Here is a 27965-nt window from a genome sequence, read left to right on the forward strand (position 1 = left end):
GAGTTTGCTGTTAGAAATCTCTACCCCTCTTTCCCCACCACACGTAAACCAACCACCATGGTTCTGTCTGGAGAAGGAACAGCTGTTAAAGTGCCTGGCTGCGGTGTAGATAATATGGGCTGAAAAGGTAATAGGGAGAAGGATGGCCAAACTTGGCCCTCCAGCTGTTTTGGGACTACAATTCCCATCATCCTTGACCACTGGTCCTGTTAGCTAGGGATGATGGGAGTTGTAGTCCCAAAGAAGCTGGAGGGCCAAGTTTGGCCATCACTGGATTAAGAACATAAAGAGAGCCTGCTGGATCAAGCCTTGGCCTTCTAAACTGTGTGCGCGGAAAGGGCTATCGTTTTGTTTGTTATCAGGTCATCATGTCCTTTTGTGTTTTATATGATAAACCACCCTGTGATTCTCGGATGAAGGGCAGTATTTAAATTTAGTAAGTAGAAGACCTAAGCCAATGGCCCATCTAGTCTGGCATCCTGTTGTCACAGTTGCCAACCAGATGCCTGTGGGAAACCTGTGAGCAGGATTCAAGCACAAGGGCACCCTCCCTTCCTGTGCCTTCCAGCAACTGGTATTCAGGAGCATTATTGCCTGCAACTGCTGAGGGACAGCATAGCTATCACGGCAAGCAGCCATTGATTAATGTGAAAAGAGGGAATGCATGGTTTTAAAAAAGCTAAACTGGGTTCCACATTATATGATAGCGTTAAAGGTGGACCTCATGTCTGAAAAAGACAGAGAGCTATGGCCCCAGCATATGATGATGGGCAGCAAGGTGTGAAATCCTTAGAAGAAAGAAAGAAAGAAAGAAAGAAAGAAAGAAAGAAAGAAAGAAAGAAAGAATTATCACAGTGTTCCACAGCACAGACTTTTGTGTGCGTGTGCGTGTTGAAAATGTAATTAAAACTGGAAGATCTGTGTAATTAAACAATAGGGGTAAAACTGGGTCTGTCCCACAGGTGCTAAGCATTGCTCAGCAATTATTATTTTTTCTCAGAAAGCCTCCTTCATCTGGGCAGAAACTGTCTGTGCTGTCCCTGGGTGCGCTGGCTTGATTTTACTTTCTTTTTTCTGGGTACGCGCAGTCCCCTGCTCTCTGGCAGAGAGAAGCTGTGGGCTGAAGAGAGGCCCAAAACTGGGGCCATCCTCAAGGGCCTGTCTGAGAAAGAAATGGAGAGGGTTGGCTATGATTCTCCCCCCCCTCCAAAAAAAGAGAGAGACATTCTCAGCCTTCTTCTAAGATACGTGATGCTGCTCTCCATTCTAGGCAAGCGCTAGTGTGCTCCTTGGGATGGAAAAACATGTTAGATCCCCAGATTCCAAGATCACATTGGCAGGGGCAGGAAGCAAAAATGGCAAATTGCTTAGGCACAGGTGTCTCATTTTAGGCACCTGGGCAAAAGGGCACCTGGGATTTTTCCAACTTTGGACATTCTACCTTATCTCAAATCTCTGACTCAAGGAAATTTGAATTCCAGGCGTCCTGAAACACAAAACGCCATTGTTCTAGGAAGGAAGCCCCATACCTGTGCAAATATACTAGCTATTACTTTTTAGAGGGGAAGGTGATGACTGGTATTTGCTTTGGATTGTATGTATCATGAAAACCTTGCACAGCACAGGAAATGTAACAGCAACTTCAGTAGGTTCTTCATAATGAACCTACTGAAGGAAGCCATGCTGTGAGATGGGGACCTATCCAAAGCCTCCCCCTGAACCTTATGGCCAAGTTAGGATTTGAACCAACACACGGTACACTAAAAGATCACAAGAAGAGCCCTGCAGCTGGATCAGGCCAAAGGAGGTCCATCTAGGCCAGCATCCTGTTCTCACAGTGACCAACCAGATGCCCCAACAGGAAGCCCCCAAATAGGACCTGAGTGAAACAGCAGCACTCTCCCCACTTGGGATTCCCATAAACTGGTATTATTCAGAGGCATAGTACCCCCAGCAGTGGTGGTGGAACACAGACATTGTGGCCAAGTGCCATAGTTAGGCTTACCTTCATTACTTGTACCTACTGTTATTGATGCTTTCTTCTGTGCTTTACAGTAAACAGAGAACATTGTGTGGGACAGAAGAATGTATTGTGTCGCATTGACTGTCGTGGTATGAACAGGGAAACTGGAAACGACCCTGGTGTCTTTAAGAAGTACACAGCAGGCCTAAAATGCTGGCCTATAGCCCAAGACCATCAACAGAGGGCTATCACCTATCAAGCGGCCTCCTTCTGAAATGAGGTAGAGTCCGACAACATCTGGAGGGTCAGCTTCTTCCCCCTCCTGTCTTAAGGACAGATGAAAGTGCATGGGAACTATACACATTCTGGACCCCACACGTCTCTCTTAAACATCTTGCCTTGGATTTCAGGCAGACAGAGGCAGATCCACAAGTTGAGGTTCTACTCCCCTCTTCCTCCCCAGCCCCATTTTCCTTGCTCCCATCAACCTCATCTTGATCTGTTGAGAAAGACACTTCCGACCTCGGGAGGAGGTGGTGTTGCGGGCTTCACGCCCCCAACAAGCGCGCGGAGGCTGGCTTCCAGCCCCAGCGCGATCTGGGGAATCCTCGGGCCACGTCATCCCCTGGCCAGCCAATCAGCTGGCTCAGGGTGTGTGGCTTGTCTCATTTAAGGAAAGCGCAGCCCGGGATCTCCCTCTTTGGTCCGCTCAGCTGCTGTGGTTCCTTGCTCCCATCAACCTCATCTTGATCTGTTGAGAACATTTATCAGATTCACACACTGCCCGTTTCCTGTTTTGTTCTCCCTCCATTTGGAATCTTTGCTTCCCTTCTCCTAACTCATGGCCAAAAAACAACCCTTGTGTGCTCTGAGCCTCAAACAGAAAGACCAACCAAGCCCTCGACATGTCATTCAGATTACAGTGCAGAAGCAGCATCAAAATAGCAATATAAGTTTTGATTAGGAGCTCAGTGCAAAAAGGAAGAATGAGCCGGGCCTTCACCCAGGACTGCTCCGTTCAGGGCCCAAGTTCACAGCAGTTCTGCCCTCTATCTTACAGACCAGACTTGTTGTTCTGGCCTTGTTATTCCACCTCGTGGTACCATCCATAACAAAGAGATGCCAATGAATTATGTCCCACCACAGTCCAGTGGTGGAAGTCCCCCACACAATCATCCCACCTTCCCTTCAGAAACTGGAACCACAGATATACGCAGGACACCCTCCTGCCGCTCTTCTGACAACCCTGCAGCAGCCTTACCTGGAAGCTGCAATCTCCGCTTTTTGTTTGGCGATGGTGGCTGCCCGTTCCGCTGCCTCGACGGCTCGGTCCACCTTCTCGCGGATCTTGCTGGCCCTCAGCGGGATGAGGTTCTTCCGCTTGCCGCTCACCAGGATGTTCTGCTTGTACTTCCCCTCCTCCTTGGTGCCATCCGGGAAGGTCATGCAGCCGTAGCCGTGGCGCTTGTTGTTGGCCCACTCGCCTTCATACTTGAGCCCGTCGGAGCGCTGGCTGACCCCGAAGCCCGACCGCTTGTCGTTCTTCCACTCGCCCACGTAGATCTCGGTGGTGGTGGCGTCGATGTCGTCTTCGATGACGGAGAGCTCGGCCTCCCCTTCACCCAGGCTGATGGTGGAGTTGATGTCGCTGGCTGTGGAGCTGACCGTGCTCATGCCCGCCTCGCTGCGGAAAGAGCTCTGCTTGCTCCTCTGACTGGCCAAGGAACTCTTGGATTCGGACTTGCGCAGCTTGAGCCCGCTCAGGAGGGAGCGTCGGAAGATGCCCTTTTTCTTGCTCTTGAGGATCTCGGCGTCGCTGTGAGCCATCAGGACGAAGCCGCCCCGGGAGACGGCAGGGCTTCCGGCCAGGGCAGGCGAAGAGTCTGGGTGCAGCGCTGTGCCATTGGTGTGTTCGCTGCGCAGAGAATTGATGGAGGTCCTTAGTGGGGATCGGATAACTGCAGCCATGCCGTACGGTACGCTCTGCCGGACGCCGTATCCCTGACGCATCCCTCCAAGCCACTGGCCTTGGTATGTCCCTGTGAGTAAAGAGGCAGGAAAGGGAAAGGGGGTGGGTTAGCAGGCTGGTGGTAGCAGCACCCTCTGAGCAACACAGTCCCTTCCAAGTGGAAGCTCCTTGCACTCACAGGACTACAACTCATAGAATCACAGCACTGTAGAGTTGGAAGGGACCCTGAGGATCACCAAGTCCAGTGGTTCCCAACCTTCTTTTGGCCATGCCCCACCTAAGCATCTCTAAAAGCCTGATGCCCCTTTCCCCGTGACATATAATTCTTATAACAAAAAAAATTCCTTCCAGTAGCACCTTAAAGACCAACTAAGTTAGTTCTTGGTATGAGCTTTTGTGTGCATGCACACTTCTTCAGATACCTGAAGAATACCTGAAGTGTGCATGCACACAAAAGCTCCTACCAAGAACTAACTTAGTTGGTCTTTAAGGTGCTACTGGAAGGAATTTTTTTTGTTTTGACTATGGCAGACCAACACGGCTACCTATCTGTAACTGGAAATATAATTCTTATTATAGTGGTACCTCGCGATGCGAAAGGAATCCATTCCAGAGCCCCGTTCGCATCCTGAACAGAACGTAAGATGCGACAGCACATCTGTGCATGCGCAGGTCATGTTTTGGCGCTTCAGCGCATGTGCGTCACGTCATTTTTACCATCTGCACATGCGCAAGCGGCGAAACCCGGAGGTAACACGCTCCATTACTTCCGGGTCATCGCAGAGCGCAACCCGAAAATACTTATCCTGAAGCGTATTTATCTCAAGGTATGACTGTATTCAAAAAGTGAACTCCTGTTCAGGAAGCCTAAAAGGCCATTCACTGTTAATAACTCATTCTTGAATTGCCCTCCTTAAAAAGGAGGCTTGTGCTTTATGTTGGGAACCACAGATCTAGTCCCATTCTCCACAATGCAGGAATATGCAGTTGTCCCATACAGGGACTGAACCTGCAACTTTGGTATTATCAGCACCACACTCTAACCAACTGAGCTATCCAGGCCCTGTGAAAACTTTGGGAAATTCTACAAACATCTGAACTTGTCACATTTTGAAAAGTGACAGGATGGAATTGCAATTGCAATGAAGCATTTCCCACTGGCGAAAAGAAACTTACATTTCTTTTTATTTTTGGGGGGAGGTGTTATTTCCAACAGGCAAAGGCCAAATTATTTGTCAGCACAATGCTGCATGAAGGCCTTTGCAGGAGCAGAGGGTGGGGAGACTGTCCTGCACAATCTCTCTGGCTGAAAGGCAGAAGCACTGCAGAGCAGTTCTGCATCAGTCCAGAAGAGGTCAGTGGAATGTATTACATAGCATCTGCTAACATTAAAGGGAACCTTTTTTTTTTAAAAAAAGTTATTTATTACATTGTTCTTCAATCTTGGCTCCCCAGATGTTATTGGACTACAACTCCCATCATCCCTGACCATTAGGAAGGCTGGCTGGGGTTGATGGGAGTTGTAATCCAACAACGTCTGGGGACCCAAGACTGAAGAACACTGATTTAATACATTTATACACCACCCTCTCTACAGGGTCCTCAGAGTGCTTTTCATAGGTTTCTTGGGTGGTCTTTCATCCAATATAAGAAGAGCTTGTTGGATGAAGCCCATCTAATCCAGCATCATAGTGGCCAAGCAGATGCCTGTGGGAAGCCTGCAAGATGGACACGAACACAGCAGAACTCTGTCTACTTGCAGTTCCCAGCAACTGGTATTAAGAGGCATAATCAGGGTCAGACCCCTTCAAGTTATATATGTTCAACCTGCTCTGGTGATGGAATAAGAGGTTCCTAATACTATGTCCAGCCAATAATTAGTTCCCTTTCTGTTCCGGCTGTTGAAAAAGCATGCAGAAGCTGACAGACTCCTGCCATAGGAAAACCATTAGTCCAAAGCATGCCCAGAAGGACTGGGGCAAATGAGTTTGCTATGGACCTACTATGATCCATTGTCTTAAATGACTCTGCCCTTTCTCCCATTCTTTTTTATTTATTTTGCATTTCTGATACATTTCAACAGAAGAAAAATACTAAACAACTACCCCCGAAAGTAATAGGAAACAGGAAAAAGAAAATTGCATATTACATATTCTAGTACATTTAAAAACAAAACAAAACAGGCATTGACTGACTTCCCTTCCTCTCCTTCCATGGTTCCTTTTATCTTTCACTTCCTCTCATGTTTTATTTGTTTCCCCAATCTTTCTCTGCTCCTCCCGTCAATTCTAGTTCTAACTTATGTTGTTGAAAATATTACTATCCTGCTAGGCTAATTGTTTATAATAATTTTTCATATAATCAATAAATAATACCCAGTCCTCCTTATATCTTTTTTCATTTTGGTTTCTTATTCTAGTGATCATGCCAGCTAACATATTCTAACAATTTGAGATGCCACTCTTCTTTCATTGGTACCTTATCTATTTTCCATTTTTGTGCTAACAACACACATGCAGCAGTTGCCACATACAGGAACAAATTTCTCGGGTTGTTGGGTTTTTTGGGGAACTTCCGTTATGATTATCCTTGACAAAAAAGATTCTGCGGTTGTGGGAAATGTTCTTTTGAACATTTTTTTTAAAGTTTGCCCTTTCTCCCATTCTGTCCCTTGTGCCTGGACACTTCTCTTTCTCTAAAATGGCCTATCTAGTCCAGCATCCTAATCTCACAGTGGCCAACCAGATGCATGTGGGAAACCCGCAAGCAGGATTTGAGCACAGAAGCCCTCTTGGTTTCTAGCAACTGGTTTTCACAAGTGTTACTGCCTCCATCCATGAAGGCAGAGCATAGCCGTCATAGCTATCAACCATCAATAGCCCCAGTGGTGTAGCTAGCCGCTCGGGTGCCTGATGAAGGGGCGTGTCCAGCAGCCAGGGCGGGGCGATCCACCCATGGGGCGGGGCAAGATGCCTATGGGGGCGAGGCACACCTCTCCAATGCTTGGGGCCTCTCCGCCACCTCCCCCTCAGCTGTAGGGCTGCTGAGGGAGAGGCAGTAGGCAGAGGCAAGTCCCACACTGCTGTTTCAGGCAGCGTGGAACCTGCAGGTGTCTAAGCCGCCACATCACTCCTAATAACTTTGGTGAGCCCATTTTTATTTTATTTTTAACTCATTTTGTTCCACACACACACACACACACACACACACACACACACCATGATGACACCAGGGGCAAACCACATCCCCCACACCTGCTTTCTCCGCCGCTGAATAGCCCTCCCCTCTATGAATTTGTCTAATCCTATTTAAAGCCGTGAGACGCGGGTGGCACTGTGGGTTAAACCACAGAGCCTAGGGCTTGCCGATCAGAAGGTTGGCGGTTCGAATCCCCACAATGGGGTGAGCTCCCGTTGCTCGGTCCCTGCTCCTGCCAACCTAGTAAACCTAGCAGTTTGAAAGCACAAAGTAAAAGGAGATAAATAGGTACCGCTCTAGCGGGAAGGTACACAGCATTTCCATGCACTGCTCTGGTTCACCAGCAGCAGCTTAGTCATGCTGGCCACATGATCCAGAAGCTGTATGCCTGCTCCCTCGGCCAATAAAGCGGGATGAGCACCGCAACCCCAGAGCTGCTCACAACTGGACCTAATGGTCAGGGGTCCCTTTACCTTTAGTATTTCAAAGCCATTTAAGTTGGTGACCATCACTGCCTCCTGTGGGCACATATTCAATGGAGTAACTATGTGCTGCATGAAGCACATCACTACCCTTCCTACAAGGACCTCAGAGCGGCTTGTATAGGTTTCTTTCACCTGTCCTGAATCTTCCAACATTCAGCTTCCTTGGATGTCCTCTGGGATTAGGAGAGAGGGAGAAACACCTTTCTCTATCCACTTTTTCCATGCATTGCATATTAACTTCGCTCTTGCCTTAAAGCCCAGAAATCTTAGCACACACAAACCTACACCAGTGGTTCTCATCAGGCTGCAGGAGAGGGAAAGAAATTGGACCCTTCCCATCGGATCTGCTGGAAGACTGGCAACTTTTGACTTTTGATCCTCTCCTTGATACCTTTCTATTCCTGCCAGTCATTACATGTAACAAAGAAATTCTGCCTGGCTTTTCATTTCTTTTCCCTTCCTCCCTCCCAATCCCTTTTCCTTTTGTATCGTGTATTTTAGACATGTAAGCCTGAAGGCAGGGACTGTCATATTGCTGACATCTGTAAGCTTCTCCTGGAGCCTCTTTTGACCAAAGGGCAGGATAAGAATACTTTAAATCCCCAACCTGGTGTATTCCAGGCATTTGGAGCTGCAACACTCATCAGTCCTAAGGGTAGATGTTACAAATCTGCTATGCAGTTAACAATGGTTTTCAGGACAATCCCAACCCTGTATAATCAGAAGAAAGTCACATTGAATTCAATGGGGCTTATTCACAGTGGAGTTAGGATTGCAGCATTGGACAACTTTAAAAGGAGATCAGGCAACTACATGGAGAACATTAGTGGGCCAATCAATGACTATGAGTTCTGAGACTGAAATGGAAACTCCATGCCCAGGGGTAAGTGTATCACAATGCCAACACTGGGTGAAAACAACAACAAGGGAGGGCTATTGCTGTCATTGCCTTCTTGTGAGCTTCCTGAAAATATCAAGCTTCCATTGTGGTGTAATGGTTGAGAGTGTTGAACTAGGACCCGGGAGACCACAGCTCAAGCTCCTACTTAGCCATGAAACTCTCTGGGTGACCTTAGGGCAGTCACTGGGTCTCTCAGCCTCACCTACCTCACAGGGTTGCTGTGAGGAACAGATGAGGAGGTGGAGAATCATGTCTGCCACCTTGAACTCCTTGGAGGAAAGTCTAGACCAGATGAACCTTTAATCTGATCCATAGGAGCTCTTCTTAAATTCCCTGCACACCAGAAAACGTTGTCAGGTCTTTTTCCCAAGCAAGGCAGTTTGAATGGATGGGTAGTGGAAGCAAGTGAGGTATAAATTCTCTGTGTGTATGTGGGAGGGAGGGAGGGAGATATGGCTCCAGGGCCTATTAAATATTACTGTGGGAGAATATGAAAATGCAGCCTCCATAGGTTCGTCACTGTCTCCCCCACCCGTCCCCAGCACACACATAAAGACAGAGAAGGGTGATGGAGAGAGAATGAGACAGATAGGATTAATGGAGGATTTATAGGATTAGCGCTGGGAAGTAGGGAAAGATTAGGGATTAGGATAAGGACCAAAAGGAGGAGGGTGAGGACTCAGAGATGTGGCTCATGAGCGAGTTGGTTGTATCGCTGGGCCTTCAGAAAATATATTCCCACGGACCCACGGCGATGAGCCTGGGGAGTGACAGTTCAGAAGGGAGCCTCATCACTTGGAAAAAGCAGAAGGAGTTCACACTGATGTGTCTTTCAGTAGGCAACCAATGAGGGGGAGATTTACAAGGCATGTAGAAATTCAATAGGTGCAGCATGACAGGGAAAATGTGCACCTGTTGAATCTCCATCAAGCAGCAGTTAAAGGCACACAGGAAAGAGAGAGAGAGATGTTGGGTGAGGGTTTTTTTTTATAATGCCAACTGCACTGCAGACACGGAGAAAGCAACCCATATGGCTTTCGAAAACAGTGGGACATTTTGCTGAACTGGGAAGAGATTGAGTGAGTGCAGCCACATAACTTGCTGTCAGGACTGCCGCTAGGTCCCAGCTCACAGAGGACCAACGCCCAGTGGATGTTATATACAAAAGTCTTTATTAAAGTTTAGTTTCCATTTCCAAGCTCTGGGCGCGCAGACCCACGTCTCGACGCTAGACCGGCTAAGTCCCCTCTGACTCACTGCTCCACCCACACCAGTTTAAGATTCTAGCCCGGCTCCACCTCCTATGCTGCTCTTTCCTTCGCTGGGTCTTTCTGCCCTCTGGGGTTCCCTCCTTCCTGGACTCCTCTGACGCTGAGCCTCCTGAGTCTTGCCCCTCCCTCCGGCGGGCTTTAGGACCTGGCTCCCTTTCCGGGGTCCCTGCTGTGCCGCGCTCCTGTACATTTGAACTTGGCGCGCGCGCCCAGCCGGTGACTTTCCTTCTGACCGTTTCCCCGCTTCCTGATGTGGGCGTTGCCAAACCTGACTCCTCTCCTCCCTCTGGTGGTGAGGACACTGGTCCCGACTCCTGGGACTCCCCCTCCCCACTGCGCTCTGGTGGAGAAGCTGGTCCTGATTTCCAACTGCTGCTCAGGGACTCCCCGCTAGCCCCTTCCTCCTGGGGCTTCCCCCCTGGAGCCCCCTTCGCTCTGGCCACCGGCGCTCCCTTCTGTGAGTCCTCCGATTCGCTAGAGAGGCTTGTGGAATAACTCTGGCCACTGTCACTGCCTGCGCCTCCCTCGTACTCCTCCTCCTCACTCTCCATTTGCTCCCCCTCCTTTGTCTCTCCTTCTGAACCCCTGACACTTGCGCACTTTAGTATTGAACACCTTTGTGACAAAGGCTATGCAGCTGATATTGCCACCATTATTCATGCTCTAGAGACCTCCACTTTAGACTCCCATGCATGGGGATGCTTTTGGGGGAAATGTAGAAAATTGGATTACTGCAACAATGACAACACCAGAATGCTGATGGGAGATGGGTGTTGTTGTTGTTTAAAAAACCATGCTGAGTTCTTCTTATGAATAACTATTTCTGTTCTATTGTCACTGAAATAATGATGGGGGAGAGACCACTTTCAAAGACTGCATCCGTTGTTCTGGGGTGGTCAATTTAGTTGCTGTCCAAGGTTGCATTCCTTCGATGGTTATCTGTGGGGTGGGGGGCAGATGCCAGTGGTGAAAGGAGCCAGATAAAAGAGTGTTTGGGACTGACTAACCTGGAATAAAGATCACCTTGCGTCACTTCTCATCCTGGCGACCTCACATTAAAATTCCCAAACCTATGCAGGCTTGATAAGAAGTGAGCCCCAAGGCTTTTTTAAAAAAGTTGTTCTCAAAAGAAGTATATGGAAGATTGATTTATTTAGTACAACAAGGTAATTCCTTTCTGACTTTAGTGTGCTATGCATGGCAGAAACCTATCAGTTTCTTCTCAGACAGCTTTTCTCCAAGACAACTAGCAAAAGGTTTTTTTTTTTTAAAGTTTACTTTCTTTAAATAAAATACTGCCCCTTCTAATTGTTCTTAAAAACACAGAAGAAGGTAGAGAGGATTACACGGTAAATAAATGAGGAAATGAGGAGGAGGCTAGGAACTCTGTTGGGATGGAAGAATAGAGCAGAGAACAGGAGGTGTTGGGGGAGGCTGCATAACATGAGGCTGGTGTGCTGCTCACTTGCGCTCTATCCTATACCCAAATACAAATAATCATAGGAGACGGGCTGCATGTTCTCTGTTCCCTGGCTCTGGAATAGGGCAGTGCAAAGGGAATAGCTCTGCTTCAGTCCACACTCATATGGCAGTGCAGAAATGGAAGGAAGAAAATATGAAGGAAGCTTCTGGTGCTGGAAAACAAAGGAGCTGTGAAAACACTCGTTGCTTCACAGAGGTGAGGGTGCCTAGACAGCATACAAACCCTCCAAGTGTCCCTATTTTCCAGGAAAAGCCCCAGATATACAGAAGCCACCCCAGTTCCTTATTTGATCCCAGAATGTCCCACTTTTCCTTAGGATGTCCCTATTTTCATCGGAGAAATGTTGGAGGGTGGGGTGTCATTTGACTCCATACCCACCCCAGAGCCAAGGAGATAAGTAACTATACAATGTTTAGAAGACATCTGAAGGCAGCTTTTTTATTGTGTTTTTATATATGCTGGAAGCTGCCCCGAGTGGGTGGGGCAACCCAGTCAGATAGGAGGGGTATAAATAAATCGGATGTGCCTATTTTCATCAGAGAAATGTTGGAGGGTATGTGCATATAATGCCACAGGAGTATATATAGCTCCCAACTCCACCTGCTTCTCCCAGAGTAGCATCTTATCAAAACCTTATCAAAAATCTTATTAAGGTATGTGTTTTGAGGAGCATGTTGAGGGTGTATAAAATGTGGAGCTGGGGGAAAAGGAAGCTATTTGTTTCTTTCCTTGGGGTTGTTATCCAATGTTAGTCCTGCTCAGAACAGACCTCTAGAAATTCATGTCCATGGCAAACATAGATCCATTACTTTCAGTGGGTCTACTCTGAGTAAGACTTAGTTGGTTACAGCCCCCAGGCACTGGAAATAACTCACAGGAGGATTTAAACTTGCCTACGCGCTGCCTTAATTAAAGCAACACATCACCCTGATTTTGAGTTAATAAAATTAATTAATGCATGCCAAACATGGACTTGGGTTAGGAATCCAGTTAACTGGATCTAATGAAGTTGAAATGTACAAGATAAATGCATAAACAAATTTTCCAGTTTAATTTAAACAAGTTGGCATGAATTGGAACTTAAGCTTCTTCGCTTGTATCCTTACACAGTGTTAATCTGACATTCAGATTTCATTTGATAGCCAGTATCTTGAACGAAGAGGATCATACAGGAAGGCAATAGGAAAGGTGTCTCTGTCAGAGACATTGGAGAATGGCTGCCAGTCAGAGTAGACAGTACTGAACTAGATGGACAAATAAGTTTGACCTGGAATGGCAGTGTCCTTTTTTTATTTCCTATGAATTTGGATAAAATATATTTGAATAGATACAAGCACATTGGGGAGAGCGAATTTGCCTCTGCTTCAGCTTCGCTCCTCAGCTTCTGTTCCAAGTGACTATCACTTTGGGTGGCTTATTTGGTTGGTAGGTTTTTCTTTTTAAAGAAGCCCATTGTTCTGGACTCTTTCCCTCCAGAGACTGAATAATATTTCCTTCTTCCAGCCTGTGTGATTAAGCAACAGGCTTCTTTGGAAAATACCAATGATCAAGCAGAAGGCAGCAGAGCCGCAAAGGCCACCTCTGCCTGAAATGAGCAGGGGGAGAGGTAACAAGGCTATTAGAGGAGGAAGAAAGTGCTGTAAAGAAAGGCAGGCTGGCCGAGGGGAAATGCTTCTGCCGGAGACAAGTAACAAAAAAAATATCGGCATGCATTTGCCGAAGATGGAGTGGAAGAGAAGGAACTGACTCACTCAGAACATGAAAATGCAAGGATGCTGGGGCATGGCTGGGGGTGGGAAGGGGGGTGCCTGAGGCAGACAAGGCTACGAAGAAAATGGGAGGTGCTTTGGCTTGAATCTTTACTGAGCAGGAAAGGAAAGCGCGCACTGCACCACAGCTTCGACCTGGATTTCGATTTTTGAGTCTGGAAATATGCTGCATTGGCCTCCAACGGTGGATTTGGAATGCAGGATTCATTTCCATGCAAAGTGGCAGCGTTGGAGAATCTCAGGCATGTAATGCATTAAAACAGTAACAACACGGCATATTGCAGTGAGCTACCTGGCTGTTTCAAAGCAGAGGTGCTTAAAGATGGAAACAGCAGAAGCTCTTAAAGGTGCAGCAGGGCATCGTTCGGTTCCAAAAGAGTCTTTGGTGTGCAGCTTTAACAGGCACAGCTATTCTTTCCCATTCCCCTTCATTCCCCCCCTTCCCTGCCCCCCCAAAGAATGTGCAGAAACAGGTGCATATTTCAATAGCTCTGATGGTTAAGTAAGGGAGTGTGTTGCCTCTAAAAACGTTAAAAGGTGCATCTTTAAAAGCAGCCACAAAAAAACAGCACAGGCACAGGGTTATATGAGTCACTTGGCCACATTCAGTAGCATTTCCTGACAATCAGAGAACTATATTCCATCATCACCATTACAATGGAGGTAAGCAGGGCCTGCAACATATTGGTGCAACATGGAATGCTCCTGTTCAAGGTTCTGGCCAGTCAGACCCTTCCCCGGGATACTCCATTCCATTCCCTCCCACAGTTTTCAGCTTTTTCCCTTCAGCAGCCAGCCAGCATCCTGTGTCTACTGAGTATGTCCAGGCCTCAGTGAGTTGTTTTGGGGGTTGTCTGTTTGCTTCCTTACATTTTTGTTTCTATTTTTCCTTCTTCTTTTTGGTAGCTCTATAATGCTTGCTCCCTTGAGCTGAAACCTCTCCTGTGTGTGTATGGTGCAGTTTTGGCTAAATAAGGATTGGCACTCACTCTGCAAAACATTGCTAATAGAGGGGATGGTGCTAGCAGAGGAGATGGAGGAGAAGAAAAACATTTTGCCCAACAAAAATTCTGCTGCTTGAATTTTGGGAAAATATAATATCCCCACCTCCAGTTGCAATATTTAATCTGTGATTAGAGGAAAGCCTAGTGAGAACCAAAGTTTAAAGGCAATATCTGGCAGATCTCCTGTGTGATACACTCCCAAGTAATTTCCTTCTTTCATTTTGTTTGTTTGTTGAACTCTTGGGCCCTCCGCCCGGTATTCTCCTGAGAGAAAAGGCTTGTTTTCACCAGTTTCCCAAAGGACAACTTCCTGTGATTTCAAGCCAGCACAAAGCAAAAACAATCATCCTTGCTTTTGATGTTACTATATCCTTACACACATTTCATAAATGAAGAAGAAAGGCTTTAAGACATCACATCACAAGTTTTTACAACCTCTTGCCATATATTGTATATTTGTGTATTTCATTATCTGTACTTAACGCTTTCTTGAAACAGCACTGTGGGCTATGTCATTATTACACTAATTTTCTAGATAAGAAGCTGAGGCTGAGAAATTAGTAAATTGCCCTATGGCTAGCTGGTGAGTTTCTGGCCCTTCTAGGATATGAACCAACATTCAGACTGGACAATGCAGGCAATCTTGTTCACAAAACAAAATTTAAATTGGACTTTCAGTTTGGAGTGAGAGTTTTTCCTCTGCCTGCCTCAGTATGCATTACCTTTCCAGATGCAAAACCCTCTCTTGTTCATATAGTTTTCTTGGGCATATTGGGAACAATATTGCCTTCTCCCATTGGAGGGGCCTTCTCTGCATTCCGAATTACTTTCAGAAATTCCTAAGGCAGCTGGCAAAAGGCCTTAGTGGAATGGTACCTTTGATTCACGCACCCTCCATTTTTAAAAATGTTGCTTCTTTATTTGGTTTAAATGCCCAATTGTTTAATGTTTTTGAAAGCTGCTTCAAGAATTTCTTTTGGCTGAAAATAGCATATAGATACTTGAAACAAAATCTCTCTGTGTATGCAATGTTGCTCTCCCAGTTTGCTCTAGAATAAACTTTACCACCAAGAGACAATGCTCCTCTATATTCTCAAGGCAAATTTCTGTCCCTCCTGCTTGACAGTTTGTGTGGATTCTCAATCTGTAACAAAATTGTTGCTCACAGCTAACATGAGCGTATTAAACTCACTGTGAATATACTCCCTATTAAAGAACACTTGGAGGTTTTTAGTTTAAACTTGAAAATGTGAGTACAAGGGGACATGATAGCATACCCTCCAACATTTCTTCAATGAAAATAGGTACGTCCTATTCCATAATGATAATTTTACTATTTATACCCCACACATCTTACTGGGTTGCCCCAGCCGCTCTGAGCAGCTTCCAACATATACAGAAACATAATAAAACATAAAACATTTAAAAAAACTTCCCTATACAGGATTGCCCTCAGACGGCTTGGGGGTCGGATAACTCCATACCCTCCAACATCTCTCCAATGAAAAAGGGACATCCTAAGGAAAAGCAGGACTTTCTGGAATCAAATCAGAAACTGGAACGGCTTCTCTAAATCAGGGACATCCCTGGAAAACAGGACACTTGGAGGGTCTGTGACAGAGGTGTGTAAAATTATGCAGGATGGAGAGAAAGCGTAAAGAGAAAAGTTTTTTTCCCTTCTCTCATAAAACTGGAACTTGGGGCCATCCAATGAAGCTGTGGGTTGGAAGATTCAAGACAGACAGACAAAAGTATTTCTTGAGGCATCAAATAGTTAAAATATGGAATTGGAATTAATTACCCTGAGATGTAATGATGACCACCAACTTGATGTTTTTTACAGGATTCAATGCATCCTTATCCTGGGGGATAAGGTTACGAGTGGCCACTAGCAGTGATGGCTATGCTTGACTGCCATGGACGGAGACAGTATGGCTTTGGATGCCATTTGCTGGGAATAACTAGTTGCACTCAGGGCCAGCTTTTGGGCTTCCCACTGGGGCATCTGATCAGCCACTGTGAAAACAGAATGCTGGACTAGATGGGCCTTTGGCCTGATTGACCAGCCAGGCTCTTTTTATGTTCTCAAAGATCAAGACGAAATAGAATTAAATTACAAGAAGCTTGATTTAGGTGGCCTGTCAGAAACTAGTTTTTTTCCTGAGGGCTTTCATAAGAAGCTTAGGAGCAATAAACCTGCACCTCAGTTACCTGCCTACCCCCAAAGTAGCCAGCCAGTAAGTTCTGTTGCCTCACCTCCTTTGGCTTCTAGGGTGGTGGCTGAAAAGCTAGGAAGAACTCCTCCTGATGGACCCAGATCAGAGCTGGAGCCTCCAGTTGCTGACCCCTACTCCAGGGTGAAATATAAGGAATATAAGGAGGAAACTTTCCAAATGTAAAGCACTGTTCAGCAATAGGCTGCCTTAAAGAGCTTGTGGCATCTCCTTTCTCTGTCCAAAGAAAAAGTTTGGACCGGGAGCCTCTGTTGAAGGAGGCTTTAAAGCATGTGTGATGAACCTTTGGCTTTCTAGATGTTGCAGAAATATAACTCCCATCATCCCTGTCCATTGGCCATGTTTGCTGGGGCTGGTGGGCATTTTAGTTCAGCAACACCTGGAAGGCCACAAATTCCCCACGCCTGCTTTTAAAAAAAAGCTACCATGGATTAAATGACACTTTGGGTGGCTTCTGATGCTCTGGAAATCAGGTGTTCCAGGAAGGATCTTCTCCATGGGGCACATGGGGCTAATGTGGGGTGGGGTGGAGTAAAGTGCAGGAGAGGACTCTCTGCAACAGGCAGGCATCTCCATAGTGCTTCAGTAGCAGCAGAGGCAGAGGGAGCTGTATCTATGACAATATTCAGGCAGGTTGTAAAAGAGCCACTGAGCATCTGTCCCCAGGAGTTCCATGCCCCCCAGGTGAATGCCACAAGAACCTGGCGGCAAGAGAGAAGGAGCTCTACACTGTGCAACCTTAGACTGCCATTTATTCATAAATTATGTCTGTAGCCCTTTCCAGGGAATGGAGGCTTCTATCATTCTTCCATAACAACAACCCAGCATAGTAGGTTAGGCTGAGAAATGTTTACTTGCCAAGGCTTTATGGCTAGAAAAGGATCATGGCCACTCACCTAAAAAGCACCCAGCATCAATGGCACCTGAATCAGCCCATTTTCCTGTCCTGATCCAAGCCTCCTACTAGACCATCACGCTTGCTTTCCTTCTGGGGGTAAGATCGGTGCCACAAAATTGTCTGATGCTCCAGCATGTATCATGCTAAACATTCCCAAATGCATTCAGCTGCCTTATTATTTCTAATACGCTTCCTGCACAAAGTACAGCAGAATCTGGCTAATTCTCTCTCTCTCTCTTTCTCTTCACTAATCCTCAAACTCAATAATCCTCATCACAAACTCTGTGATCTCGTCCCACTTCTCAGGCAAGTTAAGGCCCTTTCTCTCCTTATGCAATGTTCCATGGTACATTTACCACGACGCTGAGGTGAATTGTAAACAGCGAAACCAAGGCACTTAACAAAAACCAGCCGGTTGCTCAGATGCTTCACTATCAGGAAGAGAATCTGACAGGGAAAAATATGAGCAAGAAGGGCTGAAGAGGGTGCTTGCCACACACCTTACATCCCAGGAAAAGAAACAATCCCTCACCATCATCTTGAGGGAAATCTTACTGGGCCCCTCCAGACCTGTGTTTGATTTTGGTTGTATTCAGCAACATGTTCTTAAGACAAAAATGGTGCCTTAGTGGTGGATTTATTCTGCTTTACTTGTTGTTCTGCAATGCTTCCCCAAAGCTACCATCTCGTTGCTCTCCAGAGGGGCTATAGCACAAAAAGCAGGGCAAAAATAAACTAGAACTTTTCTGGTATAAAAAGCTACATGATTTCAGCAGGTAATTACAGGATAAGCACTGACTGGAAATGAAGCAGTGTGATCACCCTGAAACATTTGCAAGTGTGAACAGTATAAAAAGCAGGATCATGTGTGACACTGCCCTTCCCCCACATAGCCTTATAGCACAAATAATCAGGAATGTGTAATTTTTAAAAAGGTACCAGGAGGGTCCTATAATACCATTTGACAGAATTCTAGCGATTATAATTATCTACACCAGCATTCTTCAACTTTGGGTCATGAAGTGCAGTTGGAATACAGAACCCATCATCCCCAGCCAGTTTAGCCAATGTTGAAGATTGCTAATCTACACTATAATCTGCACTACATTATGTTGGTTCTATACCTTTTTAATGCATTGTTTCCCTCAGGAAACGCTGCAAAATTGTAACCTGCACACATGTAGTTGCCTTCTACAGAGTCAAACCACTGGTCCAACTAACTCAGTATTGTTTACCCCAGGAATGGGCAAGCTGTGGCCCTGCAGATGCTGTTTGGACTCCATCCAACATGATCAGTGGTCAGGAATGGTGGCTGTTGTGGTCCAAAAATATCTGGAGGGGGCCACAACTTTTCCTATCCCTGGTCCGTGCTGATTGACAGCGGCTCTCTGGGGTCTCAGGAGCAGATCTGTCCCATCTCTGCTATCTGACTACTTAACCAGAGATGCCACTGAGGATTGAATGGGGGACCTTCTGCATGCAAAGCTCTGACCTGTGGCCCATCTGTGCTTGGTGAGGGGGCCGACAGTTCTTTATTCTCTACAGAACAACAGCACAAGTGCCCTGCACATGTGGTAGCTCTGAGCTCACACACCAAAGTTCACATGGGGCTCTGGAATGAATGGGGGCAAGTATTTCATCATCAAACAGGTGCAAATGGGATGTGCACTTAGCCTAAATTACAAACCCAGAGCACTCCAGTGGCCTACACAGTGGGGGAAATAGCTACTGTGCCTCCGAAAAGAAACCCATCTGGAAGATGATGTGCTGTCCAGGAAAGTAAGCAAATGCTAAGGCCTTATAAGGAAAGAGAGTAAAATAAGAGAGAGGGGGGCATAATTATATGTTCTGACACATTTTCCCTGCTGGATGAAGAGGTCTCTGCCAAGGTGTCCATTCTGTATAATTTCACACAAACAAAAATCATCTATTTCTTGTGTTTTTCAGTTTTTGTTATGTTTCGTACATCGTCCTGAGATACATATGTGGAAGGCAATAAATAAACAACAGCAGCAAAGAATAATAATTATATTCCTTTACCACCACCCCTCTCTCTCTACACACCCACAGAGCTGAGTTCAGTGTCTATTTCTATCACTGTGGTGAGGTGAAAAACCCATATTATTTTCAGAACAAAACCCATCTTATTTTCAGAACAAAACCTTGGCTATAGAACAAATCATCCAAATTCTTGTAAATATGCCTTTTAGTGTGGGTACCAACTTTGGGGCAAATCAAGAGGGCAGGAGAATGACAGATAGTTAAAGCCTAGAATAAAATTCATTACATGTGGAAGGAGATGCTTCTTACCTCCAACTTGTTGTTTTTTTCCTAACTAATCCATTTGCATTCCTGGAAGGTACAACTCAAAGTGGGGAGCTGGGAAAGTTCCATTAAAAAACTTCCCTGTTGCCATTGGAGGCTGTGCAAGTGCGCATTCCTGAAAAATGTGCTGGCCCATACCCCTAATGGGTTGGGATTGTTGAGCAACTGCTTTCAGCACATTCAGCTGAGCAGTTGTGTGATAAACTTGGAGAGTGGTTAGGGTGGTTTGGACATGCATTATCTGCCACACAGGTTGAGGGCAGCATTTAAGGATTACTTGCATGTGAGAAAGAGCCACTGCAGATCAAACACCACAAAGCTTTCATAGGATGATGTACACCAGGTCTACATATACCTTGTGACCCAAGCACCACCCACAGCCATTATGGAAGTCCACCAGGGACTCAATCAGCCTCCTGTTTTGTTGCCTGTGTGGGACTGCAGAAAAAAAGAGGGTGGCTCTGTAGCATCTGGCAACCAAGGTGGATGAATTTGGCTTGGTGGGTTACAAGTTGTGCATGTGAATCAGTAAACGAGTCTTTGACTCATGAAGTATCTTCAAATGGCGGTACCATTTCCCCCTCCACTTTATCAGAGTTAGATTCGCACCATATGAATTGCCATCTGGATCTGTCCTTGGAGAAAACATTGGTTGCCGTATACCAAGCCCTGTAGCTCTGCAGTCTCCATTCATGACTTAATACTAGTCTGATATGCTTGCTGTTGTTCAGGGAAGGGAAGGGACCTCCAGGGCCAGGGAAGGATTGAGTTAACACACAGGAGGACCACAGGAGACAGGTATGCACCTGATACACATACAGCATCTCCCCCTTCACAATGGCCATCTGGATGTGTCCTTGGAGAGTGCATTGGTTGCAATAAACCACGGACTGAGGCTTGCAGACCACATTCATTTTAGGGTGCTGCGGCAAAGGGATCGAAATCAGTGGAAATTTTATGGTAGCAGGGCCCAGTTGATTGCATGCCCAGTCAGCTCAATTAGTACTCTCCAAGGTCCTGAAAAAGGAAGCTTTGATATGAGGAGGAGAAAGTTTGAGAGTGTGTGCTTCTTTTGAGATTAGATTGCTAGAAATTAAAACTGGGTTTTTTTTGTTTTTTAAAAAAAGAATGTTCTTGATGATTGGCTAGGCTAATTTGAGTTGCTAACGTCAGCCTGACATAGTATTGCTTAGTTATTTCCAGGACTGGGATGCCTTTCTGGTATTGTTCAATTAGCTCTGCTTCAATTTCCAAATATAAAGCAGCTAAAATAGAGATTGCTGGCATGTATGAAATGCTTGCAGGCTACACACGCACACATTTATATAGAGAGTGCAATTTTCAGTCCTAGAAACATGAAATGAGTACTCAGTTTCCTCTTTTAGTTCTCCTATCACTCTAATGTCCATTGCTTGATTGCTGTAAAGGTTTGTACCCTGGAAAAGCAAGAATATGCTTCTTCTTTCTATGTATGCATGATTTGAGAGAGAAATGGCATTGCTAGAGATGTATAAAATCATGGGGTTGGAAGGGTTCGCAAGTCCGAACCCCTTGCTCCAATACAGGGAAGCTTATGTGGAGAGTCAGTTTGACAATAGCAATGTGGCTGTGCGTATGATGTATTTGACCAGGATGCAAGTGCATATATCCAGGATGCACAGCAAATACAGAAATGTGATTACATGCAGGTGGCAACTTCAACATGACATCGAGAAAAGTGGGATTTGGAATGTTTGTGATTTGGGCCTCCGGGTGATACTGAAAACGAGATGTGTCTATGTGAAAGGTATTCACTGTGTGCTTCTGGGTATGAGCAATGCATCTGTGTACTTGCAAGGCCCAGTATACCTTTCCTGTGCCTCTGAAGCATCTGTGCAACTGTGAGATATAATTGTGCAATCTATGGGTCTGTTTTTGACAAACATGTCTGAAACATGAAACAAATGCGGAGGTGTGAGCATCTGTGTGTGGGTATGTGTACAAAGGGTGAATATTATGTGTATGACAGCATTGAAGTGTGCGAGAGAGACTATGCACATGTGCCTGAGGAACAGGAGAGTGTGTGGGAGTTCCAAGAGCCTGATAACAGCAAAAGGAAACTGTGTATTGCTGCAACAGGAATGAGCACATGTTATAGGATGTGGGGAGGTGGGTGGGAGCATCAAAGGTAGAAAGAGGAATGTGCATCCAATAAGGTGGACAGCTCATGAAAACAGAAGTGTTTGGACCCCTTGGATCCAAATTCAAGCTAAAGTGTACTGTACGCATAGCAATGGTCATTAGTAAATAATGCTGAGCTCCTGTTGGCACCTTGATGCCCTTTTGTTGGTTTCTCCTATGCAAGAAAATGTAGACTCTTCAGATCAGATCTTTAATACACACCAGCTTTGCTTCGTCTAAACCTGTTAATAAAACTTGATCTGCTTACAATACTGAAGTTTATCTACGATTTAAAGAATAGAATTGTGGCAGATAGCAATGTTGACATCCCAGGAAATGATGAAGCTTAAGAAATCAGAAGGATTAAAGCAGCACATGAGCTTTAATTCCCAATAGCTACCTCTTTTTGTCATGACAAGCAGTGAGCCATTCCTTCCTAGTGTAATATTCTTGACCATACATACATCCAGATGCAATAATATCTGAATGCATGAGTTCATTAGGACTGATTGCGAGCCCAGTCCCCTTGAAGAACTCAGTTGAATTCCACTAAGGCCATTTGTTATCCTCAGGTGAACCAAGATTAAAAGACATATGAGACACAAGCCAGTTTTAGGGACATACTTTTATGTCTGTTTCGATTCTACACCGACAACTGCTGAGCTAATCGTAGGTGCAAATAAAATTGGGCCACATACAAAGATCTGTTAACAGAAACAGAAAATAAATTGAGGATAAAAGATTTTGATGAAATAAAATTTCTGCTAACGGATTGGTTGCAATACCACCAATTAAATGATATATTCAGAAGTGATAAGGAGAGAGGCTTTGGTAAGGAATTCTCAAGGTCTGAAAATTGGATAAGCTACTGTTGGAATGGGAAACAAAAGATGGAGAGGTTAAAGATGTAATGATAAAATGGGCAAAAGACTTGGGACATAACATTCCATTTGAGTCATGGGAAAGGCTGTGGAAGAAGGATTTAAAATTTACTGCATACAGTTATTTAAAGGAAAATTATATGAAAATGATGTACCGTTGGTACCTAACCCCAGGTACGATTGCAAAGATATATAAAAATTCCACCAATATATGTTGGAAATGTAAAGATAATGAAGGAACCTTTTTGCATATGTGGTGGACTTGTAGAAGGGCAAAAGACTTCTGGGAAATGATTTACAATGAGTTTTTAAAAAATGTTTAAGATAACCTTTTATAAAAAACAACAACCCAGAAGCCTTCTTGCTTGGAATAACGGGGGAAGAGATACCAAAGAACTTAAAGAGACTGTGTATGTATGCTACCACGATCGCCAGAATGCTGTTTGCCCAAAAATGGAAAGAAGGCACACCCGCAAAGGAAGAATGGATAATCAAGATGATAGACTATGCCGAAATGGCAAACCTTACCAATAGGATCAGTAAACAAGATGAGAAGAAATTCTTACAAGATTGGATAAAATTTATAGAATATGTTAAAGAACACTGTAAATACGTTAAAACATTAACAGGGTTGTTGTAACACTTATGATGTGTTAAATATGGACAACATATTTATAATTAAGATTTGAAACATACAGAGGACAAATAATGATATGCATAATGATGAATGATTGGATTTGGAAGCTGGGGGCGGGGGAGGAAGTCAAACAAGATGAATTTGGTGTATAATTGAATGTAAAAGTGTTGTTATTTTTTTAAAAAATGGAAAAAAAATAATCATAGGTGCCAAACATGGCTCTACATCAGGTGTGGGGAACCTTTGGCCCTCCAGATATTTCTTAACTATAACTCCTACCAGCCCCAACAAGCATGGCCAATGACTAGGGATGATGGGAGTTGCAGCAACATCTGAAGGGCCAAAAGTTCCCCACACTTGCCCTACAATTCTCCACCAAAGCTTTGCTGGGTAGGTTTCTGCTACCTGGACAGCATTTCTTCCTAAACTAGTTTCACAACCATCATGAAGTCTGTTTCCCCCATCCTTTCTAGCTTTAGAGACAACATTAATTTAGCCACAACAGAAGATTTACATTTCTGTCCAATTCCTGGGTTATTCAAATTTATGTCCTATTCTGTGGACTCCATAGCCAGCCAGAATCCATTAGGAATTGTACTGCTGCAGCAAGATTCCATCGTGACCACCTGAGTTCTGGATAAAGGCATGGACAGGCCAGATGCCTTCTTTAAAAAACCATCCCTTGGGTTTTAGGAGACTTTTCAAGCTGGTCTTCAGTCTTGTCTTTATAGAAAACCATGTATTCAGAATAATCCCAGGTCTCCTTAGGGAGTGATAAAGGTAGAGAAGTAGAGCAGGAAACACGTAGAGTGTATCCATGCTCTTTCAAAATTCTGTGTTCAATCAAGAAAACCCTCAGCTCTAACCATTTCAAAGTAAGTTCGGAAGCACAGCACAGAGTGTTAAAACATATCAAAGTCCTGTTTCCTCATCCCCAACCTCCCACTGCCCCATTCTGCTATTACCCCAGTCAGCACAACAAACCTGTTTATAAAGAGTTGCATTTTGAAGCTTTGGATCTCTACTGCTTCTCCTCCTCCCTGCCAATCCAGACTTTCAAGGCTGAGGATAAAGGCCTTGGATGTTTTTCTTTCTTTCTCTATCTAAAATCTTTAGAACACTCTAAGCAACATGGGTGAGGGAGATCAAAGCTGTTTGGATACAGACACATAAGATGAAAACCAGAGGCCTCCCTTGTTGTTTCCACGGGGCTCTTGGAAGCTGGTTTGGTCCCTAGTACCTAGGGAAGCTGGGACACTGTCAATGAACAAGAGACCGAGTGATTCAGTCACTTGGGAGAAAGGAAGCTGTTTTCTCAGGATAAGACATCAGAACTAAATAATTTCTCCCTGTTTCTCTGCTAAATATTTATTCAGTATTTGTACCCATTCCCACTCACCCTGATACACCTGAAAGTGCCATCAGAGGTCAAAACCAGTTGTCCTCACCTGCCTCTGGGTTTCTCTGCATTAAGAGTGGGAAAGCTTTTCCAGTCCCTGGGCCACATTCCCTTCTGAGCAACGTTCTGGGAGCTGCAAGTTAGTGATGGACAGGGCCAGAGCAACAAATGTAAATGTACTTCTACACACATACACCTTTCTATGTTCTATACAGGCAGGCAAGTCATTATCAGAGTTCAAGGACACATCCCAGCCACACAAAAGCACTCAATGAGGGTGTGAAGGAAGAGCAGTGAGCAGGGTGGCCTGGGCAGAAAGGACATGACTAAAGAGGGAGTATGGCCTAGAGAGAGAGGCTTGGGCCCACATCTGGCCTCTGGGCCTGAGGGCCTCTACCCCTGCTATACACAATCAAGCTATGAAATCTCATTGTGGGAACCCTCTATGAATTGCAGTCATTTGCAAGATAAGCTCTGGATGCATCAGGTTGAGCTTTATGCGTGGAGGGGGAATTATAAAAAATGATAGCAGCTTGCAATATGTTTTCATTATGGTGAGAATTTCAAAGCGCCTGCATTGAGAAGATCCAGCAGTGCATCTTGCTGCCTGTGTTATGTGTTTGTTTGTTTTTAAACCTAATCCGCTTCAGAGCTGAAAGAACCTACAGGTTCAAGTGGTGGGTCTAGAGTCATGCTTTCAAGTCATGAAACAGTCCAATGATAGGACAGGCACATGACCACCTCGGGTGGCAGATTATGGGCAACAATTAAGGATAGCAGACTGGCAGTGGCAGAGACACAAATCTGATCCAGGGGGCATAATTCACTGGGACGTTCTGAACAACCCTCATGAAAATGAATGGAAGCCAAACGTCACTTCCTGGCAAACTGTGCCTCAGATTAATCCATGTAAAGGGGTCTCTCTTGGGTCATTTGCTCCAGATACCAAAAACCTGCATTTCCTGTTATGATTCTAACCAATTTCTTGACCCTGCCTTACTGTATTCCTCCTCATATACAACTTTGGATATAGTTTGGTTCCTCACAGCCATTGCTCTTAATTTCTAAGCTCTTTTGCATACTCAAAAAATAAAATAAAAATGTTTCACAGTTCTCACCTCATTTATCCTTACAGCAACCCACAAGGTAAGCTTAGCTGAAAGATAGTGACTAACCCACCACAGGGAGTTTCATAGCTGAGTAAGAATTTGAATGCCTTCCAGCCTCCTACCCCCCACTCTATCCAACAAACCAGCTTGCAAAAAAAAGGCCTTCCCTTCATCAGGCAACACAGAACAAGAAAAGAAACAGCCCTGGTCACAAATGAACTTAGAGGGCTCCATTGGGAAGGGGCACTGCCTGGGTGAGCTGCTTTTCTCTGTCTTACAGTAAGAAGTAAGCTTGAACTGGCAGGGCTTCCTAAAAGAATACACCACAACCTGGCAGAGAAAAGGAAGGATGATCCACTGGACAACACCAAGGAAAAGAAGGACCAAATGGGCTACTTACCTCCATCCGAGTAGGTCTCTGTCCCATAACCATCCTGAAGACCATTGCTCCAGGTGCCTTCATATTTGGCCCCATTGCCTGTGCATTCACGTACTCCGTAGCGTCCCTTAAATCCATGAGTCCATTCGCCTTTGTACACCCACTTCCCTTTGCTCTCCACACCAATGCCGTGGCGCTTTCCCTGGGCCCAGGTGCCCTGGTAGGTGTTGCCACTCGGCCAGGTATAGACCCCCAGCACTTCAAAGCCGTGACTCCAGGAACCCGCATACTCTCCTTGACCCTTGGGGCCGGTGCATATTCCGTGGCCGTGAGCCTTGCCGTCCTCCCAGCCTCCACAATAGGACCCTCCATCGTCAAAATTAAACCTTCCCCCACTGGACATGCATGTAACTCAGTTTGAAAATTCTCAAAAAGGTGAAAAAAGAGAGAGAGAGAGAGAGAGAGAGAGGAGGAGGAGGAGGAGAAGCAGCCGCCAGGGGAGGGGGAAAAAAACCCCAAACAACACCTTAAATAATGCACCAAATCCAAATAGCTGCTTGAGTCAATTTCTGCTGCTCACACTTTCTCAAGGGGGAGACTCATGGAACCTTGATCCTCTTGGCTTCCTGCTCTGGAGGCTGGATTGGAGCAAAAGAGGGAGAATAATATTGTCCAGAACAGCAAATCAGGCAGGTTTTGGTGCAAGCAAGTCTTCTTTAAAACCATCCGAGGCAAAACCCAGGGAAAGAAAGGATGCGGAGAAACAGGCCAAGAGCCAACATATAAGAAGAAGAATTCCTGCTTTTGCGGGAGGGGGGAGGATGCAACACGCAGGCGGCAGGAAGGGTCTCAAATCCCCCTCTGTGACCTCCACCTGCTGCTGTTTTGATGGAGAAATGGATCAGGCAGTCCAAGGCAGAGCAGCATCTTGGTGGTTATGTTTTTGCTGGAGAGACTCCTGAATCAGCAGCAATGCAGTGTCTGTGTCTGTCTCAGTCTCACGCACACTCTCTTCCTCTCTCTCTCTCTCTCTCTCTCACACACACACACTCACGCATACATACATACACACACACAAACACACACACACACATACACACTCACAAACACACCTACACCTCACCCTACAAAAACAACTGTTCTCATTTTCTTCCTCCTCCCCCCCTCCCCACACCTCCCACCGCCACCCACAGCAAACCTCTCACTCCGTTAGATCTCGGCTTGTTTTTTGGAACGACTCCCACATTTTGCCTTCAAAGAGAGAGACAGGGAGAGATGCCCTTTTCGGAAGGGCTGGATTCTTTCAGCAGGGTGGCAGAAAAAGAAGGGATGGAGGAGGCGGAAGAGATTGAGGATGGAGGGAAAGAGGCGCCTCTCTCTCTTTCCTTTTTTGTATCTCCAGTCTGGGAGGGGCAGAGGTCTTCTTGCATCCTCCTCACCCTCTTCTTCCCATCTTCCTCAGTGGAGACCGATCTTGCTTATTAAGGGGAACAGACCCCCGGCTCAGCTTCTGCCTCTCTCGCTCTCTGTCTCAGCTCAAGCTCCTTAGATTTAAAGGTACAGGAACTGCGTAACACTCATCGCTCGCTCTCTCCTCGCCCCCCCCAGCAGATCTCTCTGTTCTCTTTCACTTCCTTAGAGACAGGAGGCTAAAAAACCTCCAGCAGGCCAGAGAGAGATAGCATCCAGAAAAAATGCATTTGGCAGGCTGCAATCTATCAGCCTATGAAGAGGGTAAAGATTTCTCAGGGAAACCAAGGGGGAGCTCTTGCCTTCCATAATGATAGCCCAACACTAACCTGGCTTATTCATTCACAAGTGGCACTGATTTTTCTGGGAGAAGCAAGAGGCTATGCTTAGGATCCCACTCCTCACTTAATTTTGTTGCTGGCAATACTTT

The 27965-nt window shown here is 45.5% G+C and overlaps 1 protein-coding gene across 1 annotated transcript in view; it reads right to left on the reverse strand.

Annotated features, from left to right (window-relative positions):
- The window catches only part of JPH3 (junctophilin 3), an 87005-nt gene extending 59325 nt beyond the window's left edge, over window positions 1–27680 (reverse strand). The window contains exons 1-2 of the mRNA XM_083754525.1: window positions 26087–27680; window positions 3225–4002 (exon numbers count right to left, since the gene is read on the reverse strand). Coding sequence (XP_083610651.1) covers window positions 3225–4002; window positions 26087–26468 — 1160 coding nt within the window. The 5' untranslated portion in view covers window positions 26469–27680. The remainder of the gene's footprint in view (window positions 1–3224; window positions 4003–26086) is intronic.
- Between the last annotated feature and the right edge of the window lie 285 nt (window positions 27681–27965).

Source organism: Podarcis gaigeae (assembly GCF_964106915.1).
Source record: "Podarcis gaigeae genome assembly, chromosome: 8".
Taxonomy (NCBI): domain Eukaryota; kingdom Metazoa; phylum Chordata; class Lepidosauria; order Squamata; family Lacertidae; genus Podarcis; species Podarcis gaigeae.